Genomic DNA, 15,257 nt, shown 5'->3' on the forward strand with positions numbered 1-15,257 from the left:
TTAAAAATTAATAGCAAGAATCAGACACTATTACAATTGTTGAATATTTATTGAGTTTCCAGTGGAGATTATTGCTCCCTCTCCTTTCCTAGTTTTCCTGTGCTTCCAGTTTGTACCCAGGGACATACATTAATAACAGCTTTGAATCAATTAGCAATGTCTTATTTAATCATGTTTAGGAAATAAACTGCAAACTCTAAAATGTCTACCAAATATTCCCTTTGGTTTATTATATATAGGTCTCATATGACTTTTACATAATTGATGAAGTTTATGTTCACTCAGTAATCTTCTCCTGCAAATACTCATTTGAGACTTTGTCCAGATCTCCTATCATGCAGGTCCCTCTTTGCGCCTTATTCTTTAGCATTTTGAGACAGCGAGTGTTCTCCATGTGGCTTCCTTTTCCCTGTTCGACAAAGCCGTTGTCACTCTCACTGTTATGTCCCCCTCATGTGACTGCATCTCCACAGTTGCACCAGCCACTGCCACCTGCCTTCAACCAGAACCAAGCCAGACCAAATTCTGTCATTGTTTTCCAAGGTCTTCAACCGTGTATATGGCTGCTGCCAACCGGGTTGACAGTTGAAAAATCCTGTGCAGCTATTACAGTCACCAGTTCTACAACAGTGAGCCATGCCAGTAATAGCACCCACTGCCTAAAGGCCCCAGCAATGCCAGCCTGCTTACTGGCATCATTACTGTAGCTTGTGTTGTCTGAATTCTTGCAAAACTACTATTTAAATAAACAGTAGCCAGAACAGTATATGAAAAAAGAACTGGAAACAGTTAGCGTTAGCTAGTATTGTCTATGTGTCCCAAGAATCCATAAAACATAGTTGGAGTTGGCTTGTTGTTCCTTCTTTGTCAAGATGGTGTCATTATGTATCTTATTTCTTTGTACGAGTAGCCAGCTAATGTCACTACAGGTTGTGAAAATGCATTTAAAAAGGCAAAAAGAGAATAAAACAACATGATGCATGCCCAACAGGTCATGCTGATTTGTAGCTGCCTGACCTGCCGGTCTCCACCAAAGCTCTATATTCTGTTCAGACTGTTAATCTTCTTGTAGGTTTCTAGAAAGCCAACATGATAAATGTGACATTTGATAACTTAATGGTAGCTGATTTCTACAAAGGGAAGTTGACATTAGCGCTACTTGAAGCAACACATTTGCTTCAGTAAGATCACTGTGCTGGCATAACTGGGCTGCTGACACAGAGGGCTCCAAAAATATATCCTGGCGCAGAAGTTACAACATATTCAGCAACATATTCACCAAGTAGCTGACTGGAACACCAGATTAATTATTTTGTTATACGAGTCCCACATTTCTGTTATTATTTGGCTGTAGATACAGGGTAGATGGGATTTGAGAACCAATGCATTGGAATACCGTGCCTCCAAGTTTAGGAATTCCCTTTATTAATACTGATATGTTTTTTTTCTGACTGTTGTGCATTGCAAAACAATGACTTCAAACGCATGGCAGCGGCCCCCATGCTGCTCTGTTTCTACTAAGCAAGTTGATGCTCAGTAAGGAAAATGATAAAGAACATACTAGTAGATTGGATATTGGCATTATTATTAATCAAAATCTCATCAATAACAAATCGGTGTTGTTCACCAACAGTCCACTTACCTTCTGCTGTCAACGAGATGACACAAATGTTGGCATTTAAGCTTAAAGTTGGTATATTCATATCATTATCTTTGTTTATCTAAAAGTAATATAGCATGATATACAGTCTGCATTATTCATTCGCCCTATAATTGAAAAATGATGGGCAGATTAAACAAAGTCGCTGTACCAACCATGGCTCCAGTTCAGAGCATAAATTTGCTCAGTAAATACCATCACGCTCAGCCTTTTACATTATGCATAACACTGTATTGCATCTATCAATTAACAATGCATGAGGTATTCAAAGAGGACAACGCATTTATTCAAATAGAGCCTGTTTAACCAGTATCGATGAGGTCCACATTGCTTCTGACTTCTGTGAGTTATAGCGTTCAAGTCCGAGTCCACCAGACTGACTGCGTTTTCGGCATGAACGTTAGAAAAAGTTTCCTAATACTGTAAACTCTCCGTTACAGCAAATAGAGGATTGAGAGGTTCACGCGTTAACATTCGCTGAGTCTCGTGGTCTGAGTGCATCCACTTTTGTCTGCTGTGCCATTACTGTTTGCAACCTCTGTGCTTACTGGGATCTTCCCTACTGATCGGGAATCTACAGCACATTTCATGGTCCCCACCTCAATTTCCTCCAAGGTCATGAGAATAAAAAAAAGGATTACATGGGCAGAGACCAAAAATTCCCCGTGAAATCATGTTCATTGCCTGCAAATTAATGTTAGAAGATGTGGCATTTGTTTCACGCAAGGCTCAAGCTTATCACTCCTGCAAAAGCATTATTCAAATAAGTCATCTTCTTCGAATAATGAATGGGTCTGTTAATTCAATGTCAATCAGCCTATTATATTTTGTTATCAATTTGTATTCATTCTGGTCTTTCACTGGAGGAAATGCCCAAGGTCAATAAAAGCATTAGGAGTTGCTGTAGTGAGTACAGAAGAGAAGCGGACCTGAACAGGCATCAAGATAACGGATCAGGGCATCACCAAAGATCTGCAAGGTTTATAAAAGAAATAGAAAAGATTAGAAAACATTTTTCTATTTTATTTATATTCCCAATATGTTTAAAAGCTTGTGAGAGGATGATTGACTACTAAATGGATGGTTTTGATGGATTGCCCTGTTGACTAATCACTGCTGATATCCTTAGACTGTGCTGCTGGTGAGCCACAAAAATGACAAGGATGTCAAATGCTTATGGGAAATGGTAGGTGAAGATATAGCTTGCAGACCCAGGGGAGTACATTTATGTACTACTGCAAAACACTGCACAAGGACAAGATATTAGCGACTCTTTTGGGCAAAGAGACAGACAGACCAATTGCATGCATTGTTAGGATTTATTCAGATCTCAGCAGCTCTGGAGAAATTGCATTTGTAGTTTAAAACGTTTCCTTTCAAAAAGCTTCCTGATTTTCCTGTGCTCAAGTATCATTTTTCTGTTATCAAGTTACAAATTAATACCAAGGAGACTTCCTAGAGTCTCCTACAGTGTTTAAATGCACAAAATCCTCCAAAAACCAACATAAAAAGAAAACAAAAACTGAATGAGTTGGTGTACAGTATCTGTTCGCTTCTCCAACAGACTAGAAAAAAGTAACTCACATAAATAGGCTTGGGTTGTTTTTCCTGATAAATTTTAAATGGATTTTCTGAAAATGTCAGTGGTGTATGACTCTGCTACAGATACACGTTATAGTAGCAGTGAAGTTGTGTTCATATATAATTCTGTAAGATAGAAATGTTTGTTTTTTTCCTCATTGTAAGGTTGTTTTTTTTTATGTTTGTAGTCCTGCAATTGTATATGCTCTCTGTGCAAAATGAAAATTGTGTGGGAATGTATTTAAATCAGCACTGTTGTAATTCGTGTGTACTTTTTGAAATGCCTCTCTTCCCATCTCTATTTTTCCAAACATGCTATTTTGAATTTCCCTGTGCCTCTCTATGTCTCTCCCTGCTTCAATAACAGGGACCCATGCAAAAAAACAGGGCGAGGATTTATCGGATAACGACGGTGATGAAGATGAAGGTATTTTCCATGGTGATCAAAGATGGTGCATGATTTTCTTACAAAAATGACACTGTTTTCTGATCATTTATGGATTTTTTGTTTTGTTTTGTTTTCTTTTTTTTGTTCCAATTCCAAATGCAATCATCAAGCACCCCTGTCACATTTCAATCTGTAGAGCAATGTAGTGAAAAAGAGTGCATGTGTGTGAATGTGAGTGTACGCGAAGGCTCTTGTTCTTAAGCATCTGAATTCAGTCAGTGGAAGGAGTGTTTAGCTTTAGAGGCAGATGGGATCTAGTAACTGTCTAGATAACCAGGCTCGGGTTGAATAATTTTAATATCTCACACAGGGACTGGAGCAACTGTTATTACAAGGGGAGAGTCGGTAGTTAGAGCCCCCTTTTAAGGTGTGGCCAGTAGCTGAATTGGTGGCGATAATGACAGAGGGAAAGTGAAGCAGCAGTGTAATATCAGACTGTTCACCCGGAGTGCCGGCAGATTTAGATGAGGAGCGGCAGTTCAGGAGTGCTGCTGGAGAGGATTAGAGGCGAGAGGTGTAAAAAATGGGAAGTTGCTGCTCAGCAATCGCATTGTTCGCTTTCCATATTTATCTTGGGATATTCCTGGCTCAGGGTGGATCTCTGCTGAGATTAGAATGAGAGACGATTCTTGTGCTGCAACAGAAACGGCTTAAGTGTCTGAATCTAAATCAAACCCTTGATATCGCCCCGCCCTTGTTCTCCTTTGCCATAGTAGGGCAGGTGATGCGAGCATGATGTCGGGTATCAAGGTAAACCCCTTGTTTTATGCTCCATTTGTTTGTTCTGGACAGATTGGATCTTTGCGCATGATGTGTATATTTGGTGAAAACGATTCAACTGAATCTGGAGGGAAGCTTTTTGGGACTTTAGCACATGTTAAGGACTGAACGTCACACCAAAGCGCCATGTCTTATCACTCATTTCTCTTAGATACTGAAAAAATGAGCACTGGATTGATCCTGCTTTGGGTTCTTTCCAGATATAGGGTCTCTTCTCACTCCTTGCTCAGTGGGCTGTTCTCTCAAAAAGGAGCCTCATGCTGGCCTTGATCACAGAACAGGAAGAGTTGCCATAGCACCACTCTGACACACAGGTGTTTCCTCATTCAAGCCCAGGGCGAGCTGTTGCAACCGAAGCCAAATTGCCTTCAGTCTTCAGCTCGACTGAGTGCGTATGTGCGTGCGTGTGGAAGGTTCTTCTTCCTTCAAGCAAACCCACATGTATGCAGCCCTGAGTCCGTTTAAAATTGCTGACAAGTGCCGATCCCTTTGTCTGGCAAGTCTATGCATGCGTACACAGTGGCTTGGTCTCCAAGCTGTTGTGCTAGACTAGCCTCACTGAAAATGTGACAAGTCTATTCTTTACTGAGCGCAACTAATGCTATTTACAGAGCATCACCGTAGAAGTACAAAACAGTCCCAGCAGAGCCTCTGAAACACTACTGTAACTAATGCCTGTGTGACAGAGTTGGCCATCAATCCCTAAACATGATCCAGAAGATTTTTATTGTTCCGCTGAATGTGTGGAACTGTCATGGCCCAACATATGAACACCGCTGTTCAGGGACTCCTCTTTGTTCCTCTGTAATTCCCCCCGCAGAGAGCTGATGCCTCAGGAGGAAAAGACTTTACTCCCTGAAGGAGTAAAGTGCACAAACCACAAAGTCCTTGTAAGTCCAACGCACATTTGCTCTCACAGGTAGCACTGCTATTATTACCAAAAACTGTGCCTACAGTCAAGGGATCACCAGTGAAATTTAAACATTTGCACTCAAGTTAAAGGGCAAGTAGAATCACAACACGAGCATGACTCGCACTCTCACCCGAGCTGAGCTGGTGCACATCTTATCCACACATTCTCATTCAGTTGCGAGAGCTACTGTCTTGCCTGCTTTCCCTGTCTAACCCCCTCCATCTCTCAGTCTGTTCCTCCCAGCATTACCATGTGGTCTCAGTTGGCTGTCTGTCTATCCTGGCCTAATTTGCTTCCTCCCTACAATATATCTGAACTGCCCTCCTCCCTGTTATAGCCCCTCCAGACATGTTCTCAAAGTCAAATCAAAATAAATATTGGAACAATAAAGAATTTCTTTTATTGCCAAAGAAATATAACGTATGGAATCGTAATATATAAATTTACAATAAAGAGGGTGGCTAACAGCCAGTAAAAGTATTCAAATGAGACGAAGAGATAAGAGCAATGAAATATGTAGTCTGGAATATATTATACTGCACTACTATTATATTGATGTATTTCTTTCTAAGGCTCCATGTTTTTAACATATCTGCCTGTTTATCCCTTCCTGTGTCTTGCTGTCTGTCCCTTTGTGTGTCCATCTGTCTGTCTGAGTAACATTCAACCCACTGGCACCCCCAAAGTGCATTCAAATTCTGCACAACACTCCCGCCTGCAAAACAAGCATGGAGGCCAAGTTGCTGTGATTTACACCAGCCCACAATCAAGACTCAATTTTACAGACGGTGTTATTGCACTGTAAAGGGGAGTGCAAGCTTTCAATCACGTACCTGCTGTTGTTAGATAAAGGTGGGCATGTAAATAGAGTAAGCGAGTCCATGTAGGGGCTAAATCTTCCAGGTGGAACATAGCAATGGTGCTGAGGTAGAGCGCCTAGTGATAGCCTGTGAGAAGCAGCAGTCTGCTCTCCACCTATGGACTGTCTTGCGCCACTGCTGCCTCAGCCCTATCCCAATGATGAAAAATAGAACTGTGTGTTTCTGTCTTTTGGCGCTTTGAGACTTAGCTCTAATCAGAAGGAATACCTCCACCGAGAGTGTGCTCGCACACACTCAGACATGTACGCTCGCATCCATTAAATCAGTGCACACACAAACTTGCTTGCTGCCCAGCTCTAGAAGCAAACACTTATGAAGACAGCGAGCACATGCAGATACACGCAGACTTACCCCCACCCTTAGAGATGCTCGGGCTGTGCCAGAGAGCAGAGCTGAGCTCCACCTGCCTGGGTATTACCATTAATTCCATCGCACAGGCCTGACTGGATCCCTATCCAGCAAAGCCCTCAGCTCAGCTCAGGCAGCCTGGAGAGTGGCAAATCGACAGTGGGGGCAATTCACACACCATTTTCTCTATTCTGCCACTATCCTATTCTCTCTGATGTGGCAGAGAAGAGGAATCATGCCCCTTGAAGCCCATTTATGCAGAGATCTTTGGAATGCTACTGCTCAGCTTCTTTCCAAGATAAGCATTGCTGCTAATGGCTGATCCACACGGGCATCATTTGAGCCATTTCAAAGGGTAGGAGAGCCAGACTGGTACTGTCATCTTTATCTTTTTCTTTGTCCTTTCCTCTTGAGTGGCACAAAATAATTGGGAAGGCAAAACATGTAAAAACAGACTTCTTTTGAAAAAAATGTCAGGAATGGAGTGGAGAAAGGCTTTGAATTAGTTCACAGAGGCACTTTGACTCTTTCCTCATACAATGCCAGAGCAGGTCTGAAGGGTTTGTGCGCTGCAGTGTGTTTGTTCGTGGGCTGTCATCGAGCTTGCAGTGTGTTTGTACAGTTACCAGCTCTTAAACTCATGTCAAGGACAGCAGGCTTTATTGAAAGACTAAAGGGTTACGTCTCTTTCATTCTGGCAGCAAACAGCTGTCTGTGAGTCTTAGGGATGACAGCACCTCTACTGCTTTCCTCCTCTAAACTAGATCCTGGCCAGCTGTAGGGGGATTTGGCTAATAGCCTTTGTAGGTTTTTCACACTGTCTTTCTTTTCATTTAACTCAACCACTGGCTATCCCTGTGTTTCATTTCTCTATCCTCATGTATTTACACACTCTATCTACCCTGTTTCCAACATCATATTTAACACACATGCACAGCAGCCAGGAAGCAAGATGTCATCTTCACACAAAGGTCATTCCTCCCTTTAAGTTTACTGTAGTCAATGTTCCTAATAGAGGCGCACACACTCACAAGCTTCTCCCTTTTACTCTATCCTATTTTCAGTTTTTTAATTTTATTTTATTTTAGTTACTTAGACATATCAGGTATGGAGAGCAATCACGTAGTCTAGCGCAGAGGTGTTTTAATACATATATGACAATATCATAAATATTTTAATAATTGGAATAATTTGGTTACAGACTGTCTCACTACTGTTCACTCACTGTTAGGTCCATAAATATTTGGACAATGATTCAAAGTTGGCAATTGTTCAATCCACAATGCGATTGAAGGGCAGACTTTCATCTTTAATTCAAGGGGTTTTTAACAAAAATATTCAATTAATTGTTCGCATTAACTGTGATCTTTCAGGCAAAAAGGTCAAGTGGGATTGTAAGATTGTAGAAATATTTCTACGTTAAGAAATTACACCACATCTAGCCAAGTCAGGAATCCTCTCTAGGAGGTAGGTGTATCATTGTATACAACCAAGAGATGCCTTCCAGAATAAAATACAGAATAAGAGGACCAGATTAGACTTTGCCAGAAAATATCTAAAAAAAAAAAATAAAAAGATAAGGTTAACTTGAGAAAGTGCAGAGAAGAAGAGAAACAGCTCATGATCTAAAGCAAAGCACATCATCTTCAAAGACAATATTATGGCAATGACATGTTTGGCTGCCACTGGAACCGGGTCACTAGTGTTTATGATGATGTGACTGCTGATGGAAGTAGCAGGATGAAGTATACAGTTCTGCCCTCTCTGCTCAGATTCAGCCTGAGAAATGCTGCAGAAATGATCAGACAGCCCTTCACAGTGCAAATACATAATGACCCAAAGCACACTGCAAAACCCAAGAGTTTCTCAAGACAACGAAATGTGAAATTCTTCAGTGGCTAAGTCAGTAACTGGATCTCGACCCAGTACAGAGCAGCTTTTAAGTCATTGAATACAAAACTGAATGCAGAGGAACCGACAAACAAGCAGCAGCCGAAGGAGGCTGCAGTAAAGGCCTGGCAGAGCATCTTAAAAGAGGGAACGCAGCACTTGGGAGTCACTGACTACAAAGGCTCTTGATCCAAATATTAAAAACAATCCTCATATTTAAAATTATATTAGTTCATCCAATTAATTTTGAGCCTTTGAAAACAGGCGACTCTGTATAAAAACTGCTGTAATTCCTAAACAGTTAATGCAATACATTTGTTAAATCCCTTAAATTAAAGCTGATAGTCTGCACTTCAGTCACAATCTTGACTGTTTGCTTTAAAACCACAGCGGTGGTGCACAGGGTCAAAAAAGGGAAAAAAGTATCAATAAAGGACCTGACTGTATATTGTCAGTTTCATTATTCTGCAAAAAAAGACAACAGACAATAAACAAAGTTATTGATGAAGTTGACTGATGACATTATTGATGTGGTGCTGTGATGATATTTAGGTTGCCATGTGTTTTCTTTTTCTTTTTTTTCTCAACCACAATAGTCATGAAGGGAAAAATATGACACCGTGACAGCTCGACTTCAGCCCTTCCCATCCCTGTCTTATAGCAGATTATAAAAGCCCTACTGGCTCAACATTTATTAAATTTTTCAAATTTTATAAATGTTCCTCATTTAACTGGCTTTTCTTAGCACAAAATAGAAAATTTGTAATTTGTCTCTGTGTGTTCACTCTTTTGAGCCTCTTATCTTTCCCATTGCCTAGCCACCCGCACTAGTTCATTAGCTTCGGTGTAAAGTGAATATTAGGAAACATTCAGTGACTTTCAGAATACCACCAGTGACACTGGCAATGAAACAATCCACTGTATAGTTTCTTGTAGTTGCTTTCCCTGTTTTAAAGATCCTCCCGAAATGTATCCGCGATATCCTGTTCTTAAATGCAAACATGCCAGTAATGGGCCTATCACGGGTGGACCGTGAAGCTTGACCTGACAAGAGCACTACAGTAGGCTGCGTGTCATGTCCTGCCACATCAGGACATTGTCACCTGTTCCCCCAAACCTCAGCCCTCACTTATAGCCGCTGACAGTCACCATGTTTCACCAAGTGTTGACACAGTGAATGCCACCGACACTTATCTCCACTTGCCTTTGTCCTGTCCTAGTCCGGAGTGTCAAGGCCAGTTCCGGGGCGCTTAACGTCAGATATATGACTGACTGCTTTCATTGGAGTGAGAAGCAAAAGGACAAAAAGGTGGAGGTACAGGTAGTGAGAGAAAATAAGATTGCAGAAAAAAGGAAGGAGTGCTCCAAACCCTCCTGGTGGGTTTCGCTTGCAGTAGCAATACTAAGGGGCTCAGCTCAGGCCTGAGTTATGCCTCCCACTGACACTCCAATCAGACCAGAGCCACTGTGAGGCAACCTATGAAAGGTTGTGCCCCTCAGTTGCTTTTTAAAGCTCATGCTATATATTTTTAACTCCGGCTGCACCTACCATCCAAACGGAAAACATTTGATTTATTCATTCATTAGGCAATTTTTTTCCCCACAGTGAGACATTTATTTGCTGTTTGTGTAATACGTGCTGGGAGTGTATGAGTGTCACTGTGTAGTAGCTGCTGCATGACACCACATCGTATTAAAATAAATGTGACAAAAGTGTACATACATTAGTTTTTTTCTCCCCCCGCTGAGTTCATTCTTCATTGCACATCAGCTTTCATCTACATTGCCATCAATCACGTTTTTTTGCCCATCTCCAAAACACAAGTTTGTTTTTGTCTTTCTGTAATATTCTGAGCTTGTTGTGCATGGAGTTCATATTGCAAATATACCAGCCTGTGCATTAATGAATAAATCTCTGTTTCTTTTCCGCCACAGCGCTGTGCTAAATTTTGATTCTAAGAATATGTGTGTTGATGTAATGATGTGTTTGCCCCCGGAGAAGCAGTGAATCAGGAAGCAGCTTTTTATTTTGAGGTAGCCACTTAGTCACCTGCTTCACTAGATTAGGCAATTAACCGTGACCAAGTAAACTCCGATCTGATTGGTTAAGAAGACTTAGTCATCGGCCCAGATGTATCCGTAAAGGATTATCATTTCTCACTGTAAACCAGAATCCGATTGGGATCTGTTGCGTACATATCTTCCTCTGACAACAGATGAGTGAGAGCTGTATATCACATCTATGTGACACCTCCCACATCAGATCAACTCAATGAATAGATTAGAACAAATGGAGCTCGAATGTTTTGTATCGCTCTCCCAAAGGGATTTAACTGTTGTCATGGAGACACGATGTGAATCAACAAAAGAGGTGACTGATAACATTGACATGACTAATCTCTTTTTTTTCTTATTTCTGCCCCCTGTTCCTTCTTCCTTTCTGCCATTCTCTTTGTATCTGTGGCCCATTTGTTTTGAATAGCTTGTGTAGGATATCGTTTTGCCTCTCTGAACCCCTCCTCCTCCTCCTCCTCCCTTCTCTGACTGTACTTTTCATGCCTTCTCACCCCATGCATCCCCTCCTCCTCTTGTCTAAGATAAGTGTGTGTACAGAGAAGTGTCAGCTATAAATCATATTTCACTGTGCAGCCTTCTCAGATACCAGCAAGATAAAGGAATCCATAAATAAGGCCACATCATATATAGTACAACTTATTGCTTTGCTTTAAAATGTAACAGGGCCATGAATAACCAAGGGAATAATGTAAAAAAAAAGAAAAAAGAAACAGGCTAAGTTCTCTTATAGAGGTTTACAAAAAAAGGGTGTCTGGACAAAATGCATCTAAGTAGTTGTCTTCTGTGTTGAGCATGCTAATGTGTTGGGGTGCATAACGATGAGGAGTGCCTGCAGATCGATGCAGATTAGCCTGTTCAGGATGTGGTCTGCGATTAGCTGTTCTTGAGGATTTTGAATTTTGGCTCTCAGTCACCATAGCAACCAGAATACAATACCATCCTTTTAAATCCGAGCCCATTGCTTTCTTTCCTTTTTTTATTTCTCCTGCTCTCTTCTTAATATCCTTTCCATTTCTATCTGTATTCCTTTCCTTTCTTTTTTCCTTCCTTCCTTATAGTCTCTGTGTTTTTCTTTCTCCCTCTCTGTTCCGATGTCATCCACACTTTTTGCACTCCTGCTCCTTCTCATTCTCACCATTCTCAGGGCTTGTGGGGGGGACAAAAAGAAAGGCAGGGAGTTGGACAGAGACGGGGAGAAGGCGGGAGAAAAAACAGGGAGAGAGACAGGGGAGAGTCTGTGAGTGAAAGTGATACAAAGCAAGGGAGGGGGAAGGCAAGAAGCTGCACCGAATGCAGGGGGGAGCACGAGTGAAAATGAGAGTTTCTTGTCTTGTCTCCCAGCTCTAGCTAGCCAGTCAGTAATTCAGTCTATTCCTCAGACAGAGGCTTTTTTCATCCCTCTACCTCTGGATGTGCTTTATCTGGCTGGAGTGTCGCTCCAGCTGGGTATCAAAAACTGCTCCAGGAATAAAATAAACAGCATTTTGCCAAAAGTGAAGCAGAAATTTTAACTGCCTGCAATCCCAAGCAGGACTGTGCAAATAAATTGCGGCGGCATGATAGGCCTGTGTAAAAAGGAGGCGCGAGGTAGCATTGTGTAATTAGCCAGTGTGTTTTCCCTATCACTGTCAGGCCAGATTAGGCTTCTCTCTGCTTAGGAGATGTGTCAGAGTACCTCTCTCTTTATTCTCCCTAATGGCTTCCTGCATGTCTATATTAGGAAGTGGGTCTGCCTCCTGGGAGGCAATGCAAAACCAAATACAAGCCTAATAGTTTGGTTTATAGGAAGTAAATGACTCACCACGTTTTTAGATGAGATAGCTGATTGCTATAATAGAGCTGGACAGCAAAAAAAAAGCGTGGACAGTCATTTGTTTCTCGTACAGCTGATATGAAAAGAATAATGCTTCCAGTTCCATTATTAGGCCAGAAGACTGAATGAATACAGCTGGTATCTGGGAGGTGATCGTCAGCTTGTCTGTTTGTGACCACTATGTGCTATAACTTCTTTATCTGAATCTGCGCTGACCCTTGATCAGAGAGGATGGACGGCTTTGTGAATATGTTAATGATGGCCGCTCTTGCAGACATACGAGACACTGGGGCCAAGCCCGTGATGGTCTACATCCATGGAGGGTCCTACATGGAGGGGACAGGCAACATGATCGATGGGAGCGTGCTGGCCAGCTACGGAAATGTCATCGTTATCACTCTCAACTACCGCGTTGGAGTCCTCGGTAAGCATCCTTTCCTCTCTCTGTTTTTTTTTTATTTCCTTCACCTTATTCTTCAAGGACATTTTCTGGGGCAGCTTTGCAGGCCACCTAGCTTAGAAGTAATGAGCTCTGCTGATTGCCACATACACTCTAAATAAGGCTGAAAGAGAGAGAGAGAGAGAGAGAGAGAAAAGCAGGACTGTAAATACATGGACTGGCTTGTTGATGTAGTGCTCATGTATCAAAATCACAGTAATTGAGTGTGCTGCATAATGTGGGTTTGTTGTTGTGACTGGGGTTTAGAATAAATTAAGAAATTATTGAAATGAAGTAGAAAAAATGATAAGATGGGCGTGATGCTGGAAGGATAGAGGAGTGCGGAAGAGTGTGCTGGAGAGAAAGAGAGGTTCTCTCTGAGTTGCGGTTGGTTGCATTGACTCATGCAGCTGAATCCCCTTTCAGACACTTGTGCATGTGTGTGTATGTGTAAGCCTGTGTGTGTGTGAGAGAGAGAGAGAGAGAGAGAGAGAGTGAGAGAGGGAAGGGAGAAGCTGAGAAAGAAAGAGTGAGAGAGCAAAAAGGAGAGACAGAGAGCTCCATGGAAACAGCTGCAGCAACACAAAATGGAGTTTGTTAGTGCACTACCCGAGCTTTGTACCTTTTCCATCCATCTCTCTGACACAGTTGATTTCCCTCCTCACTTATTTTTTTTTTTTTTTACATTTAGAGTGGATGTGGCCTGACTACAAACAATTTGAATATAAAATGAAATTTCCATGTTGCTGAATTTCTTTAGAATATTGCTTCCGATTTTATCGAACTTGTTGGCAGCTGTTAGCATAAAGGATATAGCTGCTTTATTCTGTGTTTCCTATTGTCAGTAAATCCCATGAAAAGACAAAAACCCATACTTCCTCAGTGCTTTCAGACTTCACTGCCCTATCAGCCCAAACCCAGTTGCTTCCAACGTACTCTGAATATTTAAAAACATTTTATTTTCAGGCACAATTTAAAACAAGCCCGAGAAACTTAGTCACCACCAGTAAAAGGGGCAAAAATGGGGTGCTGGAATGAAGTGATTGAGCAATGCAGATAAACACCAAAAGCACAGTAAAACAGCAAAATCTAAAGATCACTAACATTATACAACATTAGCAACCGTTGCCATTACACACTGAGCTGACCTGTAGCAGAGCACGTGATTGCATTTAGCTGAGCATTTTGTGTATTAGCTTTCGGAGCTGCTGTAGCGTGTGCAGGATTAACTCACAAAAAAACAAAAACTGTCCAATGAATTATCATAATAAATGCATGCAACTCAGGAGGAAATGGCTTGGTGAATGTATTTATAGTTAGAGAATAACAATGTGCAATTATGGATTTATTTATATAAGATGTGGATATAGGCATTATTCTGCTTTATTAGCTTTTTGGCTCCAGAAGAGACTGTTTTCAGATGGTTGGGATGCTAGCCAATGCTAGCAGGCTTGGTTAGTGTTGGGTGTAACACATTCCAAATATTTTTCAGTAAGGCAATAATGTAACATTAATGTACTAAAATACGTAATTACATTACAGTTACAATTAGGTATTACTTTCAGAAATACTCTATATTTATCTGTACACTGTGAATAGAAGGAAAAAACAAACAAATAAATATCTTTTTCTTTGTCTGCATGTTTGCGCTACAGTCAGCTGATTTCATCTCGTATACTGGGAGGAAGAAAACGGTTTAGCGATCTACAGCCTTTGAAAAATGGAAATATAGACATTACTTTTATTTTTATTACACAAAAGGACAAAAGTGCTGTTGTGAAATGCAAACTGTGTCCGGGACGGAGCCAACTGCTACACTGCTAACACAACTGTGGCTCTCGGCAAGCATCTGCACAGACAGCATGCTAACACAAAGCTAGCAAAGAGCCCATAGTAAATGGTGAATAGACTGGGTTTTGTACAGCACTTTTCTACTCTACTCAACCACTCTAAGGACTTTGTACAACCTCTCATTCACTCAGTCACACAAACATTCATACATTGAATATGTGTGTGACTTTTTTCTTCATCTAAGTGCTTTCTATCTAAAATTCACATTTAAACTGAGTGTAGCTTTAGCAACACCTGAGCTCATCGGCCAGACCCTGAATTTGAACCAATACCAAAGCCAGTGATGAGCAGTGAGGCTTGCAGCTTTTTCACCTCCATTTCCACCTGTATGTGTTTCTACAGTAGCATCACAGTGCCTTAAAAGCCTTTTTTTTTTTTACTTTGTAAGTGTTGTGTTCATATGTAAAAACTAAAAGTGAGATCATCTGTGTCCTCATTAGGATAGACATTTGCAGGATAGACTTTTAATTATGTGACAATGCCTTTCAGGTTAGTTTATGGAGTAACACCAAAGTACAGTAACAATAACATAAAGTAACAAAGTTGAGTGCAGTATTACTTTTATGAAAAGTAATAA

The 15,257-nt window shown here is 41.1% G+C and overlaps 1 protein-coding gene across 3 annotated transcripts in view; it reads left to right on the top strand.

Moving 5' to 3' along the window:
* Positions 1 to 15,257, top strand: part of nlgn3a (neuroligin 3a) — a 133,021-nt gene that overhangs the window by 32,912 nt on the left and 84,852 nt on the right. For 2 of the 3 annotated variants that reach the window (XM_026190521.2, XM_080307066.1), the window contains one exon: positions 12,665 to 12,814. In XM_026190521.2, coding sequence (XP_026046306.1) covers positions 12,665 to 12,814 — 150 coding nt within the window. Of the gene's footprint in view, positions 1 to 2,212; positions 3,669 to 12,664; positions 12,815 to 15,257 lie in introns of those variants that run through there. The other variant, XM_080307058.1, reaches the window with a different exon arrangement.

The sequence above is a fragment of the Astatotilapia calliptera genome, chromosome 2 (assembly GCF_964374335.1).
Source record: "Astatotilapia calliptera chromosome 2, fAstCal68.1, whole genome shotgun sequence".
Lineage (NCBI taxonomy): Eukaryota > Metazoa > Chordata > Actinopteri > Cichliformes > Cichlidae > Astatotilapia > Astatotilapia calliptera.